Genomic DNA, 26,701 nt, shown 5'->3' with positions numbered 1-26,701 from the left:
CTTTCTAGGGGGCGAAGCAAGTTGTCTTATCATGCAGATGACCTCATCTTTCTTTGAGGGGTGGGAGAGGAGCAGGTGGCTGACTCCTTGGCCGCTGATCAAGAATTCCCGACTGACCGGTTAAGACCACATTTCTGGGGGAGGTTGAAACCGCAATTAGATTGGGGATCAAGCCCTGGTTTGGGAACTGGGTCTGAGGGACACCTTTTTGGGCCTATGGTTTTCTTTTTAACAGCACTCACCGCTCCTGGCCCCGAGGCTCAGTCCCGGGTGGATGGGCCGCCTCCTTGCTGTGCCACCCACACCCTGTCAGGACTGGGCTGCCTGGGCATCTCTGCGTGTTGCTCTGGGCTGCCGGCCCCATGGGGAATTCCCATCACAGCCTGGCCACCCGCCATGAGTGAAGGTCCCATTCTTGTCAAGCTGGGCGTTTGAGAAGAGCTCAATACGAGGGCTGTAGACAGGTTCAAGGGGCCGTCTGGGTTGGGGCAGCACCAGGAGGCTAACATCAGGAGGAGCTCTTTCCTGGGTATCTGGGTGGCTCAGTCGCTTTAATGTCTGCCTTTGGCTCAGGTCGTGATGGGGGAAGGGGGCTGGGATGCAGCCCTGCGTTGGGCTCCCTGCTTGTTGGAGAGCCTGCTTCTCCTTCTCCCTCTGCACCCCCACCCCCACCCCGGGCTCATGTGTGTGCTCTCTCTCTTTTTCTTGCTCTATCTCAAAGAAATAAAATCTTAAAAAAAAAAAAAATGGAAGAGCCCTTTCTATCCCTAGGCTTGCAGGGGCAAGGGGGGGAAGGGTTGCCCGAAGCCGGTGTGGGACCACGCCTTAGCTCCAGACTGACCCCCACACATCCATTTCAGTACCAGTAATCTGTCCACCAGAGGGATCTCTCAAGTCATTCACTCCTGTGGCCTTCCAGATAAAGTCTCAGTATCTCAGCATATGGCCCTGAAAGGAACCTAGGAGAGGGGAGTGGCTATAGGGTGGGGTGTGTTGACTGCAGGCAGGAGTTTGGGGAAGGAGTAGGGGAGGACAGCCCCACCTACGAATTCTCCTCCCTCCCACCTTTGCCTTCTATCTGCCAAGCCCAACAAGAAGCCTAGGGAGAGGGAGCCTCAGGACGGGGTAGGGTGGAGGGTGGACCTGGAAGGAAAAGTCAAGACAAGCTGCTGCCACAGGCCCCTATTTTGGGCAGCACAGAGGACTGGGCGTACTAAGGCAGCCCATCCCGTAGGGGACTGATTTCTGGGCTGGTACTCAGGGGAGAGTGGTCAGTGGGCTGAAGGGGATCCTGTCTCTCCTTTTTCAATTATCTGTCACCTAGTATGTGCATGGCCCTTGTGCTGGATATAGAAGACAGACACTACCCCAGCCTCATTGAACCCCCAGAGTAGCAGAAGACACCCACATGACCCAGGGTTTGGTGTTGGGCTGGGGGAGTCACAAGGGCTGTGGGAACATAGAGGGGAGCTCTAACTCAGACTTGACATCTTGGGAGGCTTCCTGGAGGAGGTGGTGTTTTAAACTTCGGCCTAAAAGGTGAGCCAGAGAGGGTGAGGGGGATGTGTGTGGTGGCTGCAGAGCCCGGAAGCGCAAGGAGCCCCATTTTTTGCTGGTACTGAAATTGGAACTTTACCTTAAAAGCCATGGGGAGCCCTTGCAGGGTTTGGCGGGGGGGTGGTGGTGGCTACTGATTTGTTCCTTAGGAAGATCAAGACTGGAAGCATGGAGAGAAGTGATGAGACCACAGCTGGGTCAGTGGTGAGTAAAAGAATGTCCTGGAGGTGAGAGTGGCAGCGTGGGGGGAGTGTGCACAGGTGGAACTGGGGATACAGGCCCAGAAGCTCTTGGGAGGTGGTATTCTGGGAGTCCTCAGGGCCTGGACTGTGGTGAATGAACAGGGAATCTCAGAGGCCAAGCCTGCTGGAAGAGAGGTGAGGGCAGGGGACACTATGAGCCCACTGGGGAGGGGGCAAGAGGAGTGGTCCAGGACACCAGCAGGGAGTGCAAGGTAGAAATGCAGAGGGAGAGGATGAGGACAAAGGGGAGGACCCTGTGGCGCCAGGCCTGGGACAGAGGAACAGCAGGAGGGGGGAGGGGGGTGCCCTGAAATGAGGTGTGAGCCATTTCAGGTAGAGGAGATGGGAAAGGAGCAGAATTTAAGGTAGGGTGTGCTTCTAAGCAGGGAAGGGCACTGGCTGGAATGAAGAGCGGGTGGGGGAGGCCTGAGGAGACAGGCTGTCTGAGGGGTGGGTCTGAGCGCCAAGTCCTGGCCCCTCCATCCCATACCTGAGGCCTGGCCCTTTTTGGCTGAGCTAGTCCAGCTGGTCTGGGTCCTTACAGCATGTGTCCTGCCTGTAGGACCCTCAATCTTGTTGAGACCCCCACATTTAGCACAGGGAATTTGGTTTCTGTCTCAGAGGGACTGATTTCCCCAGGTGGCTTGTGGAAGTGACCATTTCCCAGCTTCACAGACTTGGTGTCCTCCTTCCCAGCCTGGGCACATCCCTGTCGGCTGCGTGGGTGTGATTTCCCAGCCACAGGCTGTTCCCAGCCTCCAGCCCCTCCTGTCTGTGCACAGCTCAGGGACCCCCACTGTACTCCCCCATGAAGGTTTCCCACGTTTGTCTGTGAGGTGTGGGAAGATGACAGGGCATGAGGACTCCCATCCTGAAAAGGTCAGGGAGGACGAGGACGAGGCCAGGGGAGAGGCCCCTAGAGGAAATGGGGTGGGGGTGTCAGAGCAGAGAGGCCAAAGACAGTTGACAGGACATAAGAAAGGACGACTGTTAGGAGCTTTGCTTGGGGGAGGGACAGGGTTATGAAGAGAGACCAAGCTTGTGGGAGGCAGAAGGCTGGGCACCCAGGGTGTGGAATGAGGGCTCAGAGGCTGGCTGGACAGGTGCACGTGGAGGGGAGCGTGTGGTGGCTGTTGTCCGTGGGGCAGGGGGACCTGGGCTGTGTCCAATCTCAGACTGTATTGCTGACGGGGCAGAGGCAGCAGGGCAGGGCGAGGCTGAGCGGTGTCAGGGAGGGCTCCTCATTCTGCCCAGGGGACAGCCATGCCTCTGCCTTGTGCGCGGAGTCCTGGGCCCTTCGCGGCCAGGGGGTGGCTGAGCTGTCTCCTCCCTCTTCGCACACCCCACCCTGGGGAACCGCACTCAGGACCTCCCAGTTGTCCTCTGGGGTCTGTTTGTCCCAGCGATGCCCCGTCCTCAGGTGAGAAACACGTGGTGGCGCACAGGGTGCACGCGCTGGCTCTGGTGCCCAGTGAGAGCGACATTTCATGTTTTCGGCCTTGAGCACCATGTACTGGACATGCCAGGTGCGGGGTGGGCGGCAGGTCAGAAACCCCGGGTACAAAAAGGCTGGCCATAGACAGAACACCTGTGTCCTCCCCAAATTCAGATGTCGAAATTCCAACCCCAAGGTAATGGTATTTGGAGGTGGGGCCTTTGGGAGGTGATTAGATCTTGAGGGTGGAGCCCTCATGAATGGAGGTTAGTGTCCTTATAGGAGAGGCCCCAGAGAGTCCCTTGGTCCTTCTGCCGAGTGAAAACACAGGGAAAAGACATTCATCTGGGAACCCGGAAATGCTCATCAGACACAGGCTCTGCTGGCAACTTGATCTTGGACTTCCCAGCTGGCAGAACTTTATTTATAAGCCCCCAAGTCTATGATGTTTTGTTTTAGCAGCTGGAACAGTCTCCAGTCAGGGCTCCTTCTCCATTTCCCGGGCTCTGCCCAGACCTCTGCCCCACGGTGAATGGCAGGGCCGCAGTTGGCCCCTGCCCCTCTCAAGGAGTCCTGTGTGAGTGAGCATATGGTCTGGGACAGACACGAATGTGGGCCAGCCAGACTCTCCTGAGCCAGGAGGTGGGCTAGTGTGCCTGGGAGCTGCCGGTTCCCACCCTCAGAGCAGGCCGCGTGAACCAGGCTTGCCCTCAGAGGGGGGATGAGCCTGCCTGGGCTCGGGGGTAGGATGACTGCAGGGATAGAGCTGTCGACCCAGTGGACGAGGGGATGGAGCCTCCTCCGAGCTCCCGGATTAGGCTTGCAGGAGGGACTGGCATTTATTGAGTGCCTACTGTGTGCCCAGGTCTGCTCTGGGCACTGTTCCCACCACCTCCCCTGGTCCCCGGCTCCGGATGGGTGGGGAGTGAGGATCCGCCCCGCACAAGAGGGCCCCCCTGCCGCTAGGAGGGCTGGTGTCCCGCCTCCAAGTGTTAGGATGCAAATTCCCCAGGAGGCCCCCTCCGGGCCAAGGGCTGGGAACTGGGACGCAGGGGGAGGGGAGGGGGCGGAAAGTATCCCATGCGCTGAAGGCAACGTCGGGGGTCGCCAGGCGCCGCCCGCGTCCAGAAGGCGCCGGAGTTTCCGCGTGGCCCCTGGACGTGCGCCTGGCCCGGAGGCTGGGAGGGGCGTCCGCTCCCCCTCCCGGGCCTCGCTCTCCTCCCCTCCGCTCCCTCCTCCGGGCGGGGCTCCCGGAACAGGCCGCCAAGGGCGGGGCGAGGAAGCGGTGGCCGCACGGGTCGCTGAGGCTGCGGCGCCGCCTCAACCCCCGCTGCTTCTGTACGTCTGTCCTTCTGTCCGCCCGCCGCCCAGCCATGGCTGCGCGGGTCCCCGCGCCACGGATCCTGCTGCTGCTGCTGCTGCTGCTCCCGCCGCCTCCAGGTGGTGAGCCTTGGGGGTGGGGGCAGTTGGTCCCAGGCAGAGACGGTGTGTCTGGGAGGAGGGCAGCCACGTTCGTGCGTCCCCGGAGTGAGCCCAGGCAGCACCATCCCCACAGTGTCCTCACCCCCAATAACCCCGAGGCAGTCAGCCAACCCCCCGGGAATGACCTGACCTCAGTCAGCACCCCTCTGGGTATGAAGAGACCCTAGGAAGTTGCCACCATTGTGCCCTGGATGATGGTGGTAGTGGTGGGGTCTGTGCTCCCTCGGATGTTCCGAGGGGCTGGGGTGGGAGTCCCTGCCTGGCCTTAGCCTAGGGCGGTGGCAGGAGGGAGGCCTGGCCCCTCTATCAGAGGCCTTCCCTTCTTCTCTCTTTACTGGCTGGACTCCCCGCCCGCTGCTCCCATGGCCCCTGTGTTCCTGGAGACCGCTGGGGCTGGCCTCCCAGCTTGGAGGAAACACCACTGTGTGTGTTGATGGTAGACTGGTGATTCACAGACGGAGGAGGCCATTCTGGGGGCCATTTCGGGGTAGGAATTGGAACAGCCCCTTGCCCAGCCAGAGGAAGCCAATGATCCCTCTGGGATGAGTGGCTTCCTCGAGGAAAACGGCTTTATTTCCTGGGGGGCTGAGATGAATCTGGGGACCTGGGGCGGGAAAGTGAGAAGGTGGAGCCCTGGTCCCTGGCTCAGTGAGATCTGGCAAGCCTCGTCCAGTGTGTTTGGGGCTCAGAAGAGCATCTGTGTCGTGGGCTTTTGGCCCAAACAGTGTCAGTGATGTGTATCTTCAGCCCCAGCTTAGAGGCTGGGCTTGGCGGTAAAGGCTGAAAGGACCCTGCTGGAGATTGGTCATCTGAGTTACCCAGTAGCATGGGCCATGCTGACCATACCTATTGTCAGACGGACAGCTGGCTGGGGGGAGCCTGGGAGTGCTCAGGTCGTCTGCCCCTGCAGCTTTGCCCAGAGCAAGGTTCTGCCTGAACCTGCCAAGAACAGAGCACCCCTCCCCCGTCCCCCGTGCCCTTCCTAGTTATCTCTTCTCAAGGAGGTCCCTCAGTGCCTCTGTCTTTGGGCCTCGCTCTGCATGTGATACACTGACCAGACTGGGTCTCTAGACACGGCACGCTGCCCTGGGGCTCTGGCCAGGCTGGGTCCCCAGAGTCCAGGTGCTGGGCCAGGACTGTTTCCAGGCGACATAGCTGCACTTCAGGGTTTATCATCAGACTTGTCCCCAGGCTACTGTGGTCATCTGGGCCTTGCTGGACTGGATGTTCCATTCAGGGTCTGTCCAGGCACAATCTGGGACCGCCCCCTCCTGTTGGTGAGCACTAGATCTCTGCTAATTTAGCCTAAGGACTCATGGGAACGTTTGGCTGTAGCATCTTCCTGGAAGTTCGCAAGCCTTGTGGTCTCCCAAAGCCCTGGGCCATTTCCACACTTGTCAGCCAGGTCCTCTCAACATGACTTAGAATAATGAAGCTCTGTCCTTACCCCAGCCTGTGGGAAGGTCCTTGGATCCCTACTCTAGCTGAGAGCCTTGTAATGATTCTGGGGCATGAAGTGGTGCCACTGCCTCAGAGCCCTGGCCACTAGTTCTTAAACATTTTCTAGGCACCTGCTGTAGGCCCAGCCTGGGGCTAAGCGCTTCACGGATGGCCCACGGTCAGCGCCGTGAGGGCGTGGTCTGTGAACACCAGGCCCCTGTGGTCCATTGTCTAGCAGAGGCTGAGGCTGCTGTGGCTGAGTGGTAAGGAGAGGGAGTAAGGATTGAGAACTGGTTGGTCCAGTGCCTGGGCCCAGCGCTGGTTGGGCGCATTATTGTTCAGCTCTGTGGCTGCTGGGCTTGGGCAGCTTCTAGAGGACGGGGCCTGGAGTAAGGCCTTGAAAGAGGAGTAGATTTGTAGACAGGGAATGGGAAACAGGCGACAATATGGGCCGAGTATGCCTAGAGCTGGAAAGTTGGGGTCCAGACCGTACTTTGTGGTCTCCAGACTTGATCCTGAGGCAGTGGAGACCAGGGATGGTCCGTGAGCAGGAAGTGGCCCCGCCGAACTCCCACTTAGGAAGGTCAGTCTTCCATCAGAAGGCAAGTGGCTGGTGGGGGAGAGAGGGAGCCCTGTCAGGTGACTTTGCTGTGGGACAGGGGAGAGGGCAAGGCTGATGGGGGCTGTGGCTAGAGGTGGCGAAAGACTAGGGTGGCTCAGAGACAGCCCAGTTGCTCGTACGTGCTGGTGGTGCTGGGGAAGGGGCTACGCTGGCCGGGACATGGCTGAGATCTGGTGTGAGGCCTGGCCCTGGGCCACTGATTAACAAGTGTGTTTCTCCGCTTTAGCCCACAGTGAGGTATGTGTGGCTTCCCGTGGACGCAGCCTCTTCCCTGAGTCCTGTCCTGATTTCTGCTGTGGCAACTGTTACAACCAATACTGCTGCTCTGATGAGCGGAAGAAATTTGTGTGGAACGAGGAAAGCTGTACCGTGCCTTGGGCCAGGTGGGTGCACGGTGGTCGCAGGGTGGGAGGCCCGAGCATGCCCCCAGCAGGAGTGTGCATGGAAGAGAAATAGCCCTGCCCCTCTGGCTTCTCAGCCCCCTCAAGATGGTATAGCACTGGAACGGGGATGGGGCTGAAGATGGGGAGCCCCTGTTCTGGGCTGAACTCCCCAGAGCTTGCTCAGTTAGCCCCTTGCCCCTCTCTCCCTAACGCTTAAGGGCTCCAGCTCACTCGGCTCACTCAGTCTCGGGCTGAACAGGTTTCTCAGGGCTGGTGGCCTCGGCTGGCCCTGTGGCTCACCCCTGGGTGTCTGCCTGGACCAGCAAAGTGCACACCTTGGTGTGAGTGTTCCCTGTAGTATATGCTGCACCTCGCAGGGGATTGTATGTGATTTGTGTAGGTATCATCTTGTGGGCCCCGGAGGGCACATCGCATTCTGCACCATGCCTGTGTCCTCTTGGTGTGGCCAGTGGATTTGCATTCCATCTAGTTTAGACCATTTCATGGGCTGGAAGCAAGGTCTCCCTTTGCCGCATCTGTGTTTCTCTTGTGTTTGATCGTAGGTATAGAGAGGGTAGAGGTGGTCCCACTTCTCAGCTCATGGCAGGTGATCATCTCTGGTCTGGGCAAGACCAGCCCATACCGTCTTATATATTTAATCTCACGTGACCTTTCCATTTCTCTCTCACCCCATAAGCAACCGGTCTGTATGTCCTTTTCATTGTTTGTGTGATTGATTGATTTTTAAGTTAAATTAGAGGTTTTTTTTTTAAACTCCACACCCAACATAGGGCTCAAACTCAAAACCCCAAGGTCAAGAGTTGCACGGTCTACCGACCAAGCTACTTTGTGTTTTGAAAAATCTGTATTGTTTTGTGGATACAATGAACTCCCTTACTTTTTGTGTTCAGCACATGTTGTAAGACCCATCCATATTGCGTTATGTACATCTGGTCTGTGCCCACCCCTGTGGTGTCACTCTCTGTGTTGTGAGTCCTAAGCTTGCTATCATAGATAATTGATGTGGGCATCTTCTTATACTTCCTTCCTCTTTTTATGAGAATTACTTGGAAGTATACATGGGAGCAGATTGCCAGGTCAGTGAGATGTATGTAGTTACTAAGGACTTCCAAGGTATTCTTGGGAATGCCAACACCAGGCCACATGGCTGCCAGCCATACCTAAGGATTCCTGATGGATTCTATTCCACCCTTTCATTGGAAGTGAACACCTTTTGGTGTCCTTACATTTTTACAGGTGTCTTTTTAAAAAAATCCATTTCAGTAATTTTTTTTTAAATACAGGAGCATTTCATTTAAATTTAATGTAATTATTGGTGTTCTTGGATTATATTTGCCATCTTATTTTGTGCTTTTTATTCTCTATTTCTTTCTTTTTCATTTACCATATTGTTTTGGTTTGTTCTTACTCCATTTTTTTTTTCTTCTACTGTTTACTTCTTTTACCTTTTGTATTCCTATATTCCTTTTCGTTGCCTCTTTGCACAGGCTGGGACTTCCAGTGCAATGTTGAATAGAAGTGGTGAGAGCAGATCTCCCTGTCTGGGTCTCAATTTTAGGGAGAAAACATATAGGACTAGGTATGATGCTAGCTGTAGCTTTTTCATTGGTGTCCTTTATCAGATTGAGTCAGTTTCCTTCTATTTCTAGTTTGCTTGGACTTTAGTCATAAAGGGATCTTAAATTTTGTCAGATAGTTTCCCTGCATCTGTATTTTTCCTAGGTAATTAATCTTCTTGTTGGTATTGTAAATTGTATAGCTTAAAATTCTTGTTATTTATTGATATAAAGGTAATACATTTTTATAAATCGACCTTGTATCCGGAGACTTTATTAAATTTATGTATTAATTTGAGTGATTTTAATTGAAACTTTTTTTTTAAAGATTTTATTTATTTATTTGACAGAGATAGAGACAGCCAGCGAGAGAGGGAACACAAGTAGGGGGAGTGGGAGAGGAAGAAGCAGGCTCCCAGCGGAGAAGCCTGACGTGGGGCTTGATCCCAGAACGTTGGGATCACGCCCTGAGCCGAAGGCAGACGCTTAACGACTGTACCACCCAGGTGCCCCTAATTGAAACTTCTTAAGAATTTTCTACAAAAATAGTCACATCATGTGTAATTAATGTTTTATTTCTTCCATTCCAATTCTTATACTTTTAATTAATTTTTCTTGCTTTATTGCACTGGCTAGGATTTCTAGTACAGTGTTGATGGGAAGTGATGATAGGTAGCATTCTTGTCTCAGGGGAAGGCTTTCATCATTTCATGATAAAAAATAATATTTGCTGTAGTTTTTTTTTTAAGACACCTTTTATTGGATGAAGGAAGGTTTCTGCTAATCTGATAATGATACTAAGAACGCTTTTTTACAAATCCTTGGTGCCTTTTAAAGATTTATTTATTTATTTGAGAGAGAGAGAGAGCATGAATGGGGGGAGGGGTAGAGGGAGGGGTGAAGAGAGAATCTCAAGCAGACACCCTGCTGAATGCAGATCCTGACTCAGGGCTTGATTTCAGGACCCCAAGATCATGACCTGAGCTGAAATCAAGGGTGAGGCACTTGACTGACTGAGCCACCCAGACACCCCTTCTTGGTGCCTTTAAAAGAAATATTTCTGGGGCTCCTGGCTGGCTTAGTCAGAGGAGCATGCGACTCTTGATCTCAGGGTCATGAGTTCAAGCCGCATGTTGGGGATAGAGATTACTTAAATAAAAATTTAAATGGAACATATTTCTTTTGGGTGAATCTAGGTGTATAATTAATGAGTCATTGGGTGCACGTGTTCAGCTTTGGCAGATACTTGCAGTTTCCTAGCATTATTGTACCATTTACACTCTTATCAGCCATGTACGAGAGTTCTAGTTTGTCGTGCCTCCTCTTAAAACTTGGCAGTGTAAATCATTTTTTTAAAATTGAGGTATAACATATAGTAAAATGCACAGGTCTTAATATTTCAGTTTGATGAGCTTTAATAAATGTATACTTCTCGGGCGCCTGGGCGGCTCAGTCAGTTAAGTGTCTACCTTCAGCACAGGTCATGATCCCAGGGTCTTGGGATCAAGCCCCACTTCAGGCTCCTTGCTATGTGGGGAGCCTACTTCTCCCTCTCCCTCTGCCTGCCTCTCCTCCTGCTTGTGCGCTCTCTCTCTCTGTCAAATAAGTAAATAATATCTTTAAAAAAATATAAATGTATACTTCTCACACAAAATACCTCAGTCAAGATCTAGATCATTTCCATTTCCTAGATTTTAAATTTAGTAATTTTGGTGAATGTGTAGTAATACCTCGTTGTGTTGTTTTTCTTTTTAAGATTTAAGTGTTTCAAAATTTATTGAGATTCATTTTATGACCCAGGATATACTATATTGGTAAATGTTTCATATGAACTTGAAATATGGTATATTCTGCAGTTGTTGGGTGTAGTGCTTTAGAAGTGTCAGGTCAAGTTGATAATAGTGTTTAGATCTTTTCCGTCCTTATTGGTTTTGTCTGCTTGTTTTATCAGTTACTGAGAGACCACAGATATGTTTATTCTTCTTTTAGTTCTGTCAATATTTGCTTCATGACTTCTGATGCTTTGTTATTAGGTGCATACCTATTGAGGATTGGTTTGACTTTCTGATGAAATGTTCATTTTATCACGTGGAATGTCCCTCTTTATCTCTTGTAATATTATTGTAAACCTCAAAGACAGTAAGTATTTTAATTGTTTTTGATAGTGAATATTTATTTACATTTATCCATATCTTTATCTTCTCTGCTGCTTTTTATTGCTTCCTACACCTTTAAGCCTCAACTGAGATCATGTTCCTTCTACTTCTCGTGCAGGTATGCTGGTGTCAAATTTTTCCATTTTTGTTTCTCTGAAAATGTCTTTGTTTCACCTTCCTTCTTAAAGGATATTTTTCCTGGTTATAGATTTCTAGATTGGCAGCTGTCAACTTCTTTCAGCACTTTAAAGCTTTCATTCCATTTTTTTTTTTTTTTTAATTTTTTTTTTTTTTTTTTTTAGTGATCTGGACACCCAACGTGGGGTTCAAATTTATGACCTTGAGATGCTTTTCTGACTGAGCCAGCCAGGTGTCCCATTCCATTCCATTGTCTTCTGATTTCTGTCGTTTCTGTTGAGAAGCCAGTTGACAGTTTAATTATTGCTCCTTTGCAAGCAACATGTTTTTTTCTGACTACTTTTTTTAACTTTTTATTTTTTTAAGAATTTATTTATTTATGTATTTATTTGAGAGAGAGAGCATGTGTGCACACATGTGCACGTGCAAGCCGGGGAAGGGGCAGATAGAGAGAGAATCTCAAGCAGACTCCTCACTGAGCGGGGAGCCTGATGTGGGGCTTGATTCCACGACCCCGAGATCATGACCTAAACTGAAATCAAGAGTCAGATGCTCAACTGACTGAGCCACTGAGGCACCCCTCTGACTACTTTTAAGATTTTTCTTTGTATTCAGTCTTTAGCAGTTTTGCTGTGATGTCCCTAGGTGTGGCTTTGTGCTGCTCGGAGTTCACAGTACTTCTTGAATTGTTGTTTTTTCTTCAGTTTTGAAAAATCGGCAGCCGTTATCTCTTTAAAGATTGCTTCTGCTCCATTTTCTCACTCTTTTCCTTTTCGAACCCTAATTATACATATGTAAGACCTCTTGTAAACCTCTTGTATTTCGTATTTCACCCACCATCTTCTGTCTACATGAACTGTCTTTTTGTGTCTCTGAGCTTCAGTCTACACGTAGTGGACTGATCCTCCAGTTTATGAATCTTCAGCTGTGTCTAATAAATTACGAATTTGTGGTATTATTTTTTTGTTCTAGAATTTTTGTTTCTTCTTTTCTATTTCATGTTCTCCTGAACTGCTCAATTTTTTTCTTTCATCTCCTTGAACTGTGTATGTGGTGGTGTTTAATGTCAGTGGCTTCAATATTTGAAGCCCTGTGGGTATTTCTGGGGTTAGTTGACTCTGTTGTTTTGTATTCATGTTGTCTTCACGTCCTAGTGTTTCTGAAAATTTTTGATGATGCGCCTGACATTACATTTACAAAACTGATTGTAGAAATTGGAGCCCAGGACTTCTTCCAGGGAGGATTTGTGTTGCTTTTGCCAGGGACACAGCATTCTTAGACCATCTTGGCCTGGGACACCTGGATGGCTCAGTCAGTTAAGTGTCTGCCTGTGGCTCAAGTCATGATCCCAGGGTCCTGGGATTGAGTCCCACGTCAGACTCCTTGCTCAGCAAGGAGCCTGCTTCTCCCTCTGCCAGCCACTCCCCCTGCTTGTGCTGTCTCTCTGTCTCTATCTCTCTCTCTCTGACAAATACATAAAATCTTAAAACAAAACATCTTGGGGTGCCTGGGTGGCTCAGTCATTAAGCGTCTGCCTTTGGCTCGGGTCATGATCCCGGAGTCCTGGGTTTGAGCCCCACATTAGGCTCCCTGCTCAGCCGGAAGCCTGCTTTTCCCTCTCCCACTCCCCCTGCTTGTGTTGCCTCTCTCACTGTCTCTCTCTGTCAAATAAATAAATAAAAATTTTAAAGCAAATCAAAACAAAACCATCTTGGCTTAATTGCAAAGACTGAGAGGATCAGAAGCTAAGCCGTCTATTTACTTTCTCCCTTCTTCTCAGGGTGCAGCTTTTGAGGTATCATCCCAAGTGAGTGGGAATCATCAGGGCCTCCCCACCTGGTGGGCTCTGGGTCTCATTGCTATCACCTGAGACTTTCAGAGAACAGGGCCTCAGATGCCAGGCTTACTTCCATGGATCTTTCTTTCCAGCCTCCCACACACCAGCTTGGTATCCTTTGCTCTGTTATTGCTCACCAAAGCCTACACACTGATCTTTTTTTTTCTTTTTTTAAGTTTTATGTAAGTAATCTCTACACCTGATGTAGAGCTCGAACCCATGACCCCGAGATCAAGAGTGCATGCTTTTCCAACTGAGCCAGCCAGATGTCCCTGCACACTGGTTTTTTAAAAAATATTTTCTCTTTAGCTTCACTTTTCCATCTTATTTAGGATGTAGTTGTTCCTAATGCTTTTTGATTTTATTTTGTTTTACATTTAATTTTGGAAATTTTCAATATATACAAAAGCAGAGAGAATAATATAATAACTCTACCTACTCATCACCTGCTTCCATAGTTACCAATACTCTGACACTATTATTCCGTACACTTCCCACCACTTTTTTTCTGATTATTTGAAAACAAAATAAAAATTAAAACATCATAAAAATTTCTCCCAAGGCCACCTGGATGGCTCAGTTGGTTGAGTGTCCAACTCTGGATTTTGGCTCAGATCATGATCCCAGGGTTCTGGGATCAAGCCCTAGTTGGGCTCTGCACTCAGTGGGGAGTCTGCTTGAGATTCTCTCTCCCTCTGCCCCTCCCCCTGCTCTCTCTCTCTCTCTCAAATAAATAAATAAATAAATCTATCTTTTAAAAAATGTCTCCTTAGGGGCGCCTGGGTGGCACAGCGGTTGGGCGTCTGCCTTCGGCTCAGGGCGTGATCCCAGCATTATGGGATCGAGCCCCACATCAGGCTCTTCCGCTATGAGCCTGCTTCTTCCTCTCTCACCTCTCCCTGCTTGTGTTCCCTCTCTCTCTGGCTGTTTCTATCTCTCTGTCGAATAAATAAATAAAATCTTTAAAAAAAAAAATGTCTCCTTAAATGTTAGTTTTGTTTTTTTTTTTAAGATTTTATTTATTTATTTGACAGAGAGAGAGAGAGACAGCCAGTAAGAGAGGGAACACAAGCAGGGGGAGTGGGAGAGGGAGAAGTAGGCTCCCAGAGGAGGAGCTTGATGCAGGGCTTGATCCCAGAATGCCGGGATCACGCCCTGAGCCTAAGGCAGACGCTTAACGACTGCGCTACCCAGGCGCCACTTAAATGTTAGTTTTCATCTGTACAAATGAGTCCTTTGTCAAGAAATATAACTGCTATTTCAGTAACACATTTGGCACAATTAACAGTAATTCATTAATAATTTTCAATGCCAGTCTGTCTTTAGTTGCCTCCACTTGTCCCAAAGTGCCTTTTCATGGGTGGTTTGCTCAAATCAGAATCCAAAGGTTATTGTTGTTATTTTTTTTTAATCGAAGTATAGTTGACATACAGTATTCTGTTAGTTTCAGGTGTCCGTCACGGTGATTCAGTATTTTTATATGTTACAAAATGATCCCCATGGTAAGTGTAGTCACCGTCTGTCCATACAAAGTTATTACAATGTTATTGACTATGTTCCCTGTGCTGTACATTACACGCTTGTGGCTTATTTATTTTATGACTGCAAGTTTGTGTTTCTTAATCCCCTTCACCTCTTTCACACCCCCCACCACCCCCAGCTTGTCCTCCCTCTGGTAACCGCCACTGTGTTTCCTGTATTGATGAGGCTCTTTCTGTTTTGGTTTGTTGTTTGCTAGATTTCACATATAAGTGAAATTATACGGTATTTGTCTTTCTCTGTCTTACTTCAGGTGGCATGATACCCTTTAGGTCTATCCACGTTGTCAAAAAGGGCAAGATTTCATTCTTCTTTTTGTGGCTGAGTCATACTCCTGTGTGTTTGTGTGTGCGTGTGTGGGACGTCTTCATTATCCACTAATCTACCAAGCAACACCTCATACAAATAACTCCCCAGTGAACATAAGGGTACACGTATCTTTTCAAATAGGTGTTTCCGTTTTCTTCAGATAAATACCCAGAAGTGGAATTGCTTATTTATGGATTATATGGTAGTCCTATTTTTAAATTGTTGGGGAACCTCCAGACTGTTTTCCACAGTGGCTGCACCAGTTTGCATTCCTACTGACAGTGCACAAGGGCTCCCCTTTCTCCACATGCTCCCCAGTACATGTTATATTGTTTGTTTTTGATACTAGCCAATGAAGTTATTACCTTTATTTTATTTTTTTTAAAGATTTATTTATCTATTTTAGAGTGAGAGAGAGAGAGAGAGAGGGTGGTGGGAGGGGGCAGAGGGAAAGGGAGAGAGAATCTCAAGCAGACTCTGCAGCGAGCGCGGAGTCTACGCGGGGCTTGATCCCAAGACCCTGAGATCAGGGACTGAGCCGAAACCAAGAGTCAAAGACGCTCAACCAGCCATGCCAACCAGGTGCCCCAGAAGTTATTATTTTTTTTAAAGAGGGAAACTTTTTTTTATTAAAGATTGTACTCATCTCTTTGACAAAGAGAGAGAGAGAGAGCACAAGCAGGGGGAGTGACAGGCAGAGGGAGAGGGAGAAGCAGGCTCCCTGCTGAGCAGGGAACCCAATGTAGGGCTGGATCCCAGGACCCCAAATCATGACCTGAGCCCAAGGCAGACGCTTAATGACTGAGCCACCCAGGTGCCCCTGAAGTTACTACTTTTAAAATCTCTGTTGTCCCTGTAGTTATTTCCCCTTTTTTATCATGCATTTTTTCTTTTTGTGTCTTTTCTCCTTGATGAGTCTTGCCAGAGGGCCTACCAGCTTTGGGTTTTTAAATCTTTTGTACTATTTTTTGTGGCTGTTGTTTTCTTTTATGTTTGTGCTTCCCTTTATTAATCACTTCCTTATTTGGGGGATTTGCTCTATTACTTTTATCCCATCTTCTTGAGTTTAATGTCTTACTTTTATTTGTTTGTTTATTTATTTATTTTTTAAAGATTTTATTTATTTATTCGTGAGAGACAGAGAGACAGAGGCAGAGGTAGAGGGAGAAGCAGACTCCCTGCTGAGCAGGGAGCCCAACTCAGGCCTCGATCCCAGGACCCTGAGATCATGACCTGAGCCGAAGGCAGTTGCTTCACCAACTGAGCCCCCCAGGCTCCCCGATATACCACATCATTTTTATCCATTCATCAATCAATGGGCACTTGGACTGTTTCCATAATTTGACTATTGTTGATAATGCTGCTATAAACATCGGGTGCCCCTTTGAATCTGTATTTTTGTATTGCGTATTTCTTTCTTTTTTTTTTTTTAAGATTTTATTTATTTGACAGAGAGAGACACAGTGAGAGAGGGAACACAAGCAGGGGGAGTGGGAAAGGGAGAAGCAGGCTCCCACTAAGCGGGGAGCCTGATATGGGGCTCAATCCCAGGACCCTGGGATCATGACCTGGGCCGAAGGCAAACGCTTAACGACTGAGCCACCCAGGCACCCTGTATTACGTATTTCTTCATTTACTTCATAATTTCTTATTAGTGCACAATTTTGTTGCTGTTTTTCTTTTTTGGTACCATGTTAGTTTCTCAAGGTATGAGTTACGTTCAGCATTTCTTTTTTCACTTCGTGGCATGGTAGTCTTCCTTTGCCGATTTCTAACTTCATCGCACTGTGGTTGGAGAAGATAACTTTGTATGATACCAGTCTTTTCAAATCTATTGAGCCCCATTTTGTGGCCTTACCTATAGTCTCTACTGGAGAATGTTCTGGGTGCACTTGAGAGGTGTGTGTGGCATTGTAGCCTGAGATCCCGGTGTGTGTGATAGTCAGCCTCAGGAGGCCAGCAGGGCTGCTCTGTGGCCCGTACACGATTGGATCTTGTGCATTTCGTGTGCGTGCTGAGGTAGTGTTTGTTCCTGGCGTGCTGGGTGGGGCTTGGATGTGTTAATCATGAAGTTTCCTCTTTTCAGTGTGTCCACCGATACGGAGCCACTGGAGCAGCTGGGCTCGGCGCTGAGGTTTCGTTCCAGCTTGGACAGCGACCCGATGTCAGGGTAAATAGAACCTGCAGGCTGGCTACATCTTCCTGGTGGAGGTGACAAGGGGCTCAGTGGGCTAGAGTGAGGACTGTGGGGACTGGGTTGCCATAGAATCATGGTAGTGGGGCCCCAGACTTGCTGACCACCAGGTCCCTCGATCCTTATATTGGAAAGTTGAGTCCTCATCATTGTGCTAAGGATGGGGAGACTGTGGTTGACAGTTGAAAGGCCAAGGGTAAGGGGTCCATATTGATCTAGGTGATGGGGTGGGTGCAGGTGACTGATGGGGAGCGAGTGATGGTGATGGAGGTGATGGTGGTGACAGTGATGTGTGCTGGTGACAGTGACAGGGCGATGGTGAAAGTGATGGGGTGATGGTGGCAATGGTGATGGTGACAGGGTGATGGTGCTGACAGTGATGGGGTGATGGTGACAGTGATGGGGCAATGGTAATGACAGTGATGGGGAGATGGTAGTGACAGGGATGGGGTGACGGTGAAGGGGCAGTGGTGGTGATGGGGATGGGATGATGGTCGTGATGGTGATGGGTGATGGTGACGATGATGGCAGGGTGATGGTGGTGCAAGCGCTCGGTGATGAGGTAATGGTGGTGTGGTAAAGATGCTGGGACAACCGATATGCCCAGTCCCTGTGTCGGGGCTTGTGAGTCACGGTTGCTGTGTCAGGGCCCTTCTGTCAAGGGGCCAGGGAGCAACGCAATCTCCCAAACCTGTTCCCTTGGCCGGGTTCCTGCTGTGCCTCGTTGCCACCGTGACGAGGTGTTGTGATGCACGGTTTGTGTGGGTGGCATGAGCGTGCAGCCGCTCACGTGTTTTCCTGGTGGGGTCTGTTCCACGTGCTGCCTGCCTCTGCCTGGTGGACCTAGAAGCCCCTGTCAGGAGAAGATCTTCCCAGGCCCGGTTGCCCCTTTGGAGGAGGACACTTGGGGCTCCAGGCCTGCGCGGGGCTCCAGGTGCTTGCCTGCGCCATCCTGCCCTGTGGACCTGGGTAGGTGTGGGGTCTCACTGGGCACAGCGGAATCAGGACAGGGCTCCTGGGAGTGGGGAGGAAGAAGTCCAGCCCGTGGTCCCTCGTGCATGCCCAGGCCCGGCCTCTGCACTCTGGTCTGCTGGATGATCCTGCACCCTTGACGGATTGAAGACCGATACTTTGACTCGCCCTTCCCTCCACACGTGCGAGTGCCCTTCCTTTGCCGAGTCCCAGAACTGTGGGCTTTCTAACGGCCCCACAGGACATTCTGCTGTCCAGCCAGCGTGAGCCTGGGCCAGCGCAGGAGTGGGCCTTGTCCTGAGGACAGTGGAGTGTTCTGGGCAGTGCTGGTCTGAATGGTGTTTAGGAAGCAGACCATTCTGGCTGCTTCACGGAGGATGAAGAGAGCAGGCTGCGAGGGGGTGGCAGTCAGTCAGTGGGAGGCAGCCATGGCTTTCCAGTCCCAGGTGTTGGGAGGCCAGAGGGAGACTGGGATTGGTCGGGGGAGGTGAGGATGGAGACTGTCACTCAGCAGCTGCCTGCTGGGGAGTGGCCAGGGGGCTGGTGGGAGGCCTGGTTTCTGCTCTGGAGTGGGCCGGAGGTCCAGCCCTGTGAGAGGCTGTGGGACCAGGAGTGGGCTTGGGGTGAAGGGCTCAGGTGGGGTGGCAGGAATGTGTTGAGGACTGAATCTGAGGGTCAGCAACATTTGAGGAAGGGCCTCAGGAGATGCAGAGAGGGAGGGTTCAGAGAAGCGGGAGGAAAGAGGAAGAGGCTTGGGCTGTGGGGTATTGAGAAATGTGGATGCCACACCGCAGAGGCCATGGCATCCTTGGCAGGAGCCGTTCGGTGCCGCGGATTGAAGAGTGAGTTGGAAACGTGTAGGGTGAAGTGAGCGTGGACAGCTTCAGGGAGAGATTTGGCTGCGCACCAGTGAGGAGTAAGACAGGAGTTGGAGCAGTCGGGATGAAGAAGGGCTTCTTGGGTGCTGGTGGAGACTTGAGCTGAGAGAGGGGACAGAGGAGACCTTGCAGAACAAGGTCCCCGAGGGGCATAGGAGGAGAGGCTGCCCGGGAGCACCTGTCCCTCCCTGAGGTGTGCACACGGAACGGGTCTGGTAGGTGGTGTGCACGTCCCTGCACGTGGTGGGGTGCCTGCTGCCTCCTGCCCCTGCTGTCCTGCCCACTGGGAAGCGCAGATCACTGCAGCCATGCTGCCCAACTCACCTGCACCCTGCCCTGGCCCGTCTCTCCTTCCCTGCCTTCTGACCAGAGCCCCTGCCATGTCTCGCACAGCACCTGGCTTGTACAGGTTTAGGGCTTGGGAAGCAGGCAGAAGGGCAGGGTCACCAATGACACTTCTGTGAATGCCCTCAGGTGGGCATTTGTGTGCTGCCCCCTCAGCCAAGGGCACTGTTTATCCACTGGAGTCTTGGCTCCTTGGTGGGGTCCTGCCCCTGCTGCCCAGGTCATGGCAAGGAGCTCCAGGGAAGCCTCCATGGGGGAAAAAAACCTCATGTCTCCCTCAGTGGGTGACTCACTGGGTTCTCCAAGAATGAGGCACCAGGTCAGAGTGCAGGGACCCAGACGAGGTCACCTCTGCCTGTCACAGCCTGAATGAGTGGTGTCTTCCCTCGACGTGAGTACTCTGCTCCCCAGAGTGTGACCACTTACCTGTGGGCCTGCGGTTGGCCCAGGGCTTCCGCTGCCTGCTCTCCAGCTTGGGCAAGGAAGCCCCAGCCTGCCCTGCTGAGCGGTCAGTGTCTGTTTCCACTCTTGGCTTGTATGCTCGCCGTGTGTGTACAGGGTCCTTGGTCCTTGTCATGGTTCTTTTGGATCCTAATTTCACTGTGCCTTCCCAGTTCCTTGTTACTCACAGGGTGGTCAGGCAGGATGGGTGTGTTTTCAGCACCCGCGTGGTAGAGTGCATGGCTGCAGGCCCCGGACAGGTGGCTGCTGACCCTGACTGCTATGACAGTGTGGGGGAAAGGCATGCAGGTCCCTTAGGTGAGGTGAGGCCATGGTGCACCTGTCCCAGCCCTCCCGGCATCCTTCCTGCGGCTCTCACACCCATGGCGTCATGGCAATCCACTGCCTCTCCAGCATCATGGTGAAAGTGATGTTGTCCCTGCTCCAGAGAGTGTCTTCCCCAGTCCACACATTGGGAGTCTTTGGCCTTCTGGGACCGCCCAGTTCAGCCCTGCACACTCCCTGCTGGGGCTGATTCTGCTGTTTTGAACTTGGCCTTTGACTCTGATCTGGGAGGTAGCACCAACCTTGGGAACCCCATTCCTTCCTCTCAGAGGCGTGGTGCCACCAGAACTGTGGCCACAGGTACCACAGGCCCTGCCACGCTCTGCAGCCACCCCTCATGTATTACCCTTCCTCAGAGCATCATGCCTGACTGTCCTGCTAGGTGCTGCCTATGGGGTCCCTGAGTGAATTTTTCATTCATCAGATACCTATCAAATACTTACTCCTAGCTGGGTGCTGGAGCTAGAGCGATGGCCCAAAGCAGGTGCAGTCTGTGCCTCTGTGAATCCACAGGCTGGAGGCATGTTAATCAAATGCTCACACAGAGGGTGTGTTTATAGCTGAGGGAGACAGGAATTTAATTCTGTGAGAGCATTTAGCAAGGAGCCTGAACTTACCCGGGTGGTCAGGGAAGATGTCCCCGAGGAAGAGATATGTTGAGCTGAGTTCTGAAGGGTGAACAGGAATTAATTACAGGGGGTGGGAAGAAGAGAAGGGCAGACCAGGCAGGAGGAACTGCATGTACAAAGGCCCTGAGGTCAGTTAGAGCATGGTGCTTTGAAAAGCTGAAAGGAAGATGATGTGGCTAGAGCCCAGAGAACGAGTTAAGGTGGGAGTTCCAGACCACACAAGTTTTATTTTATTTAGACTTTATTAATTAAAGATTTTTTAAATTTAAATTTTATTTTTAAAAATTCAGTTAACATATAATGTATTATTCGTTTCAGAGGTGGAGGTCGGTGATTCATCAGTTTATATAATATTTATTAATTAAAGATTAAAATTTGTCTTATTTTAAGTTTTACTCTCTGGTGAGACAAAGCCTAGATTTTTTTCCTTTTATCGTCAACTATAACATATATGCAGAAAAGTACGCATCAATACACACAGTTTATTTTTTTAAAAGATTTTAAAAATTTTTAGGTAATCTCCACACCCAGTGTGGGGCTCGAACTCAACCCTGAGATCAAGTGTTGTGTGCTCCACCGATGGAGCCAGCCGGGTTCCCCAGATACACACAGTTTAACAAGTAAATTAGAAAGCAAATTCCTGGTGAGCCCAAGAGCTACAGGAGCCATAGTAGGCTTTTGAGCAGGGGTGACAGGATCAAACCTGGCAGGTTGGCCGAGGGCACTTGAAGGGGCATCTGCATCATCCTGGCGAGGCAGGCTAGTGGCTTGGAGCATGCTCTGGTGGGAGAGGGGGAGCTGAGGGGACTCGTGTGTCATTCCGGGGGGGCCCGAGGGACTGCTGGTGGACCTAGATCACTGAAGGCGCCCCTCAAGGAGGACAGCTGGAACAGGGCTGGCAGGCCAAGCAGGAGTGTGGCTTGGGCACTCAGACAGGGCACCTCAGATCCCAAGGCAGCGTCTAGGCAGGAGGGTGGACCGCCATGGTGAGAGGCCAGGGCAGGGCAGGCGAGGCTGGGGAGGCAGCTCTGGGAGGACCACCTGGCCACCTTGGCTTCCCTCCCCGCTCCGGGCCCCCCTGGTGCAGCTGGGCCTTGCTGTGTCTTTAAGGGCTCTGTGTCGCTCTTCCTGTGGTGACGTCAGGGATAGGGGAGGGCCAAGACTTGCCTTCCCTTTCCTTGAAAGGGGAGGAGATTGGAACTGAGTGGCCCATGATGGAAAGAGGGGAAGTCCAGGGCTGCTGGAGGCCCGGGAGTGAAGGCGGAGGCTAACATGGGGTGAGCTTGGGCGCCATACTGTGTGTGTGTGTGTCTCTCCGTTCCTTGGGGCGGCAGAGGGTCTGGGAGGAGCTTGTGAGTCAGGGGCAGGTGAGGGGCGGCAGAGTGGCCGGTGGCTTCCGTTCTGTGAATGCGGTTGTCCACGTGTGAAAGGTCTGTTCTGAGCCTGTCCCTGGGCTGTGAGGGGCCCTTCTGAGGTGGTGCTGCCCTCTGGGCTCTGAGGGGAAGCCCCTCCACCCAGAGCGGGGTGGGGCGGGGCCTTCGGTAGAGGCAGAGGCCCCAGAGCTCACCAAGCTCCATTCCCACCACCCCCGCCGTTTTAGTTTTTATTTTATTTATTTTATTTATTTATTTGTTAAGGAGGCTCCACGCCCAGCGTGGGTGGGGCTTGAACTCACGACCCAGAGATCAGAGTCGTGTGCTCTACCAGCGGGGCCAGCCAGGCGCCCCTCTTTCCGCATTTCAACGTTCTAGGTGCAGTCCCCACGTCTGTGCCTTTTCTTAGAATAGAGTTTGGTCCCTGGCAACAGAGGAGGAGAGCAGGGGACTCTGCCTGCCCTTGAAAGTCAGTTTGAGTGCACTTCCTGCCCAGGGCCTGTCCTTTCTTAAAGCCTTCCCATCTGTCGTGGTCCTTGCAGAGGGGCTGGCATCAGGCAGGGAGGCCTCCCTTCCCAGAAGGCAAGGTTAGCTCCAGCGCCCCCACATCATCCACCTGGCTCTTCTGTCCCGCCCGCGGGGACTGAGAACCGGCTGCTGAGTGGGTGGGGTGACAAGATGGGTGCATGGTGGGGAGGCTGTCCAAGCGGGGAGACCCTGGGTGAGGTGCTGTCCGCAGACTCACGAGACAACCCCATTTTACACGGAGGAAACAGTCTGAAAGAGGTTCAAGCTGCACCACCTGGAAGTTGCGCTGTGTTGCCCTGAGTCTCCTCTGGGAAGAGGGGTGCCCCTGGGGACGGTGGGGTGTGGCCTGCTGGTCCGGGCGGGGGCGAGAGGCCTGGCTCACGAGCGGCTCTTTGACAGGTTTGGGGCGACTGTAGCCATCGGCCTGACCATCTTCGTGCTCTCTGTCGTCACGGTCATCATCTGCTTCACCTGTTCCTGCTGCTACCTCTACAAGATGTGCCGCCGGCCCCCGCGTTGTAAGCACGCCCGCCCCCTCCCTGGCCCCCGTGACCCTGGGTGTGTGGGTGCAGAGCCCAGGTGCGGGGGTGGGTGCTGACCAGGGCCCCGACGCGGCTAAGCTGGGGTGAGGGCTGGCAGCGGTCCTGACTGGGATTCTCTTCGCAGCGGTGGTCACCACCACCACGGCCACCACGGTGGTGCACACCCCTTACCCTCAGCCTCCAAGTGTGCCACCCAGCTACCCCGGGCCGACGTACCAGGGCTACCACCCCATGCCCCTGCAGCCAGGGATGCCAGCAGCACCCTACCCCACACAGTACCCTCCGCCTTACCCTGCCCAGCCGATGGGCCCGCCGGCGTACCACGAGACACTGGCTGGTGAGTACCGCGGCCAACGCTGACCCTGCCTGGCCCCCCAGATCTCCTGCCACTGTTCCCTCATGCTGCAGCCCTCTGCGTTCACAACCAACCGATGTCCTCTCTGTTTTCAGGAGGTGCGGCCATGCCCTACCCTGCCAGCCAGCCTCCTTACAACCCGGCATACATGGACCCCCGGAAGGCAGCCCCCTGAGCATGTCCTTTCATCTCTGGCTGCCACTTGGTGTGTGTGTGTGTGTGTGTGTGTGTGTGTGTGCGAGAGAGAGAGAGAGAGAGAGAGAGAGAGAGAGAGAGAGAGAGGATGGGTACGCAGGAGAGAGAGAGAGGGGATGGGTACGAAGGCACGGTTTTTTTCTCCCTGTGCGTGGTGTTTGTGTCCGGTTTGTACACGAGGCTTCTTGTGATGCCAACATGGTGGGGAGCAGTCCTTGCCAGGGTTGCTGGGACCCTACTTCATTCTCTTCCTCACTTGAAATTGTGCTCTTTTGAAATCTCAAAATTCAAAGGCTGGGGTGGGAGTTCTGCCACCCCAGGGTGACCAGGCCGGTGGGGCCCATCATGCTAGGGCAGTAGGGCTTTTTGTGGGCAACGTGCCCGTGTGTTCTGGTTTTGGCGGGGTGGCTAGCCACTGCTCAAGGCCATGGCCTGTCCCCAGGGTGTGGGCTACTCCTCAAGGAACCAGAGCCATCGTGGCATAGGGGTGAGGCTTGGGGCCTGGCTAAGCTGGGTTTTAATCCTTGTAGCAGACATCTCATAGTCCCCAGAGCCGGTGCCATACCCAGGAGAGGGCAGGCAGCCTCTTGAGACCAAAACAGTTGAGCCAGAGGCCCACCCACCTGAGCGCGGTCTGCCTGGACTGTCCCCGCATCCTCCCTGGCACCACCTGGAGGGCCACACCCACCCACAGTTCTGGCTGCCTTGGCTGGCCATGACCCCCATCACAGGTAGGCAGGGCAGCCTCTGTCTGCCTGCACACTCAGGTGTCCTCCCTGCAGTGTTTTTGTTTTCCTTTTAGCCAAACATTTTGACTGTTTCCTGTTTCAAAAGGTATGTGATAGTTTTTATGAGGCTGAACCCCCTGGGTGCTGGAGGGAAATTGGCCCACAGTGGAGAGGGGCCACCAGACCTCTGATAGGCCCCACTTCTCCTGACACCAGCTTCACAGAATAGCCAGCTTCTGTACCCCAGTCCACAGCGTGTCCTGGCACCTAGGACACCTGGGCCAAGGGGCCGTCTGGACCAAAGTTGGAAGGGGGCCCTAGGTGGCTGCTCTGGCCCAGACATGAATACCTCGGTGTTCCCTGTCCCTCTGTTAGTATCTCACCAGATCTTAGCTTTGTACCTGTTGACGTGTTTCTGAGAGTCTAGGGTCTGCACCTTTGTTTATAATAAATGCAAACATTTGGGGCTACCGCCGTCTTTCTTCAAAGCTTGGGTGCTGGGACTGGGCATTAGGCCGTGTACCGTCTTCATCCAGCTCTTGGATTTCCGTGTTTCCCCTGTCTTTCCTGGGCTCAGACGTCTGACCATCTTCCTGGGGGGGGTGAGGGACAAAGACTGTGGCAGCCACTCTGTCCCCCTCCTCTAAGGCTGCCAGGGAGGGTAGAGGTGAGTGGCCACTCAGTGCTGGGGAGAGGGGTCTTTATTAGGCACCTACTGCCCAGGTGTGGCCAGGAAGAGCCCATACAGTGTGGCCAGTGCCAAGGTCAGGAAGGCCAGCAGGCCCAGTGGGGCTAGTAGTCCCTCCTTGGGTGAGGCTCGGGGGCCTTCCATTGGAGGAAGGGCCTTGGGCTTCCTGCCCCTGCCAAGGCTGGGACTAGTGTCCCTGGCTCTAGCCGGAGCTTTAGTGGCCATGGTGGCAGATGGTCTTGGGTTGGTTCCAGCAGAGGCTGTGACCCCGTACATGGGCTTGACAGTGCCGAAAGGCCTGGCATGAGCATCCACCCACTGGAGCAGGGCCCGCGGCCTCCACTGACAGATGCTGAGCAGGGCGAGGACGTCACTCTCGGCCATGTGGGAGTCTGGTGGGGCCTGCCCGTATAGGCGTGTATAGATACTGCCCAGGCTGTAGCTCTTCCGTGGGCCATGCTCCGAGGGGCTGTCAGCATGCTCCAGGGCCTTCAGGGCAGCAATGCTATCCACACAGAAGGCACTGTCCAGAACACTGGCAAGGCCTAGTACAGCCAGCTCCGCCTGGAGCAAGGGGAAGTCGTAGCGGTTGCCGTTGTGGGCCACGAGGCACCAGGGCTGTGGCTGGCGCTGCAGGAAGGCTTGGAGCAGGTTGGCCAGGTCGGCATCGAAGCGTTGACGCCCGTGTGCTGCCAGTACAGCTGTGCTCAGGCCTGTGATCTTACTGGCTTCTGGGCTGCAGGCCTTCCCTGGAGCCACGCACAGAGAGAGCTTGTCCACCACCCGGGGTGGCGGAGGCACTGTGGGAGGCTGCCCCTCGGGGGTGGGGGAGCTCTCCAGGGCACATCTGTGGACAGCCAGCAGGCACAGCTCCGTGACCTTGGGCTGGGAGGAAGGCAGGCCAGTGGCCTCCAGGTCCAAGAAGATGAGGGTCTGCATCGGCCTTGGAGCTGGGGCCTGCGAGCCCATGCTGGGTACCTGCCCGGAGCCTGGGGAGGAACAGGGGTGGGGCGTGGGTGTGTGAGTGCCCCAGGAGCACATCTCTGGCCTTCTCCGCAAAGGCAGGCACTGTCAGTGAGCCCCAGGACCCGTTTCCAGGGCAGGAAGCCAGAGAGGGTGGGTGGCTTCCTTAGGGGTAAGCACACTCAACTTTCTGTTTTGGGGGAAGGCTTGGCTCCTCCCCTAGTGCCCACCTAGTCTGGGCCTGGGTAGGGGGTGAGGCCTTCCCACCCTGCCCCATCCCCGTAGGGGTCCTCACTTACCGAGTTAGCAGACAGCAGCAATGATTCGGGGTGCAGTCTGGCAGGTTCTTGCTGCTGGCAGCAGTGGCGGGAAGTGAAACTTAGTGTGAGCCCGCCTATGGGCTGTCCAGAGCGAGGCCCGCCCTGCTCGTCAGTGGCCAGGTCTGTCCCTCCCCAGCACTACCTCCTCGTGACTCCCCAAAGGCCTCCGACCTACAGCTGGGGGCATGCTGGCTGGCACAACACATCAGAGCCCTCACACCGTGACAGCCAGCCGGCAGGACAAGGGCTGTGGTGCCCAGCCCTTCGGGGAACGCTAGCACCAGGCCTCTAGCCTGCCAGGAGCCCCTGCTGCGGCCACTGCACCCTCCCCTGGGCCCCACTTTCTCAGGTCTCCCTGGTGTAGGCTGCCGGCAGCCCGCAGCCGCCTGCCTCCTCCCTTGCCACACAATGGTTTCTTCCCATGGCCTCAGCCCAGAGCGATGACTCAGGACAATTCCACCAGCTGGGCAGGGCCAGCCTCCTTCCTC

At 52.9% G+C, this 26,701-nt stretch overlaps 2 protein-coding genes across 3 annotated transcripts; one reads left to right on the top strand and one right to left on the bottom strand.

Annotated features, from left to right (window-relative positions):
* Positions 1 to 4,483: 4,483 nt before the first annotated feature.
* Positions 4,484 to 24,710, top strand: SHISA5 (shisa family member 5). Of its 2 annotated transcripts, none has more exons than XM_011233371.3 (6): positions 4,484 to 4,677; positions 7,005 to 7,161; positions 16,804 to 16,887; positions 22,822 to 22,940; positions 23,089 to 23,301; positions 23,415 to 24,710. In XM_011233371.3, exons 1-6 carry the CDS (start codon positions 4,608 to 4,610, stop codon positions 23,492 to 23,494), a joined length of 723 nt encoding a protein of 240 aa, XP_011231673.3. In that variant the 5' UTR covers positions 4,484 to 4,607; the 3' UTR covers positions 23,495 to 24,710. The 2 variants fall into 2 exon arrangements, with proteins under 2 accessions (XP_011231673.3, XP_019662293.2); XM_019806734.2 differs by having other exon boundaries at positions 4,485 to 4,674.
* TREX1 (three prime repair exonuclease 1) lies at positions 23,968 to 26,693 on the bottom strand. The gene is made up of 2 exons (XM_002926027.4): positions 26,193 to 26,693; positions 23,968 to 25,919 (listed from the first exon to the last, which is right to left on the bottom strand). The coding sequence occupies exon 2, from the start codon at positions 25,897 to 25,899 to the stop codon at positions 24,955 to 24,957; it is 945 nt and encodes a 314-aa protein (XP_002926073.2). The 5' UTR covers positions 25,900 to 25,919; positions 26,193 to 26,693; the 3' UTR covers positions 23,968 to 24,954.
* Between the last annotated feature and the right edge of the window lie 8 nt (positions 26,694 to 26,701).

This window comes from Ailuropoda melanoleuca, chromosome 4, assembly GCF_002007445.2.
Source record: "Ailuropoda melanoleuca isolate Jingjing chromosome 4, ASM200744v2, whole genome shotgun sequence".
Taxonomy (NCBI): Eukaryota; Metazoa; Chordata; class Mammalia; order Carnivora; family Ursidae; genus Ailuropoda; species Ailuropoda melanoleuca.
The sequence above is the reverse complement of the archived record's forward strand: the minus strand, read 5'-3'. Positions and strand labels throughout refer to the sequence as shown.

Excerpts from the sequence above, each read along its gene's own strand:
- SHISA5 (XM_011233371.3), top strand. The coding sequence starts at position 4,608 with ATGGCTGCGCGGGTCCCCGCGCCACGGATCCTGCTGCTGCTGCTGCTG. Across the intron at positions 4,678-7,004 it reads GCTCCCGCCGCCTCCAGGTG|CCCACAGTGAGGTATGTGTG; the intron begins GTGAGCCTTGGG and ends TCTCCGCTTTAG. Across the intron at positions 7,162-16,803 it reads TGTACCGTGCCTTGGGCCAG|TGTGTCCACCGATACGGAGC; the intron begins GTGGGTGCACGG and ends TCCTCTTTTCAG.
- TREX1 (XM_002926027.4), bottom strand. The coding sequence starts at position 25,899 with ATGGGCTCGCAGGCCCCAGCTCCAAGGCCGATGCAGACCCTCATCTTC.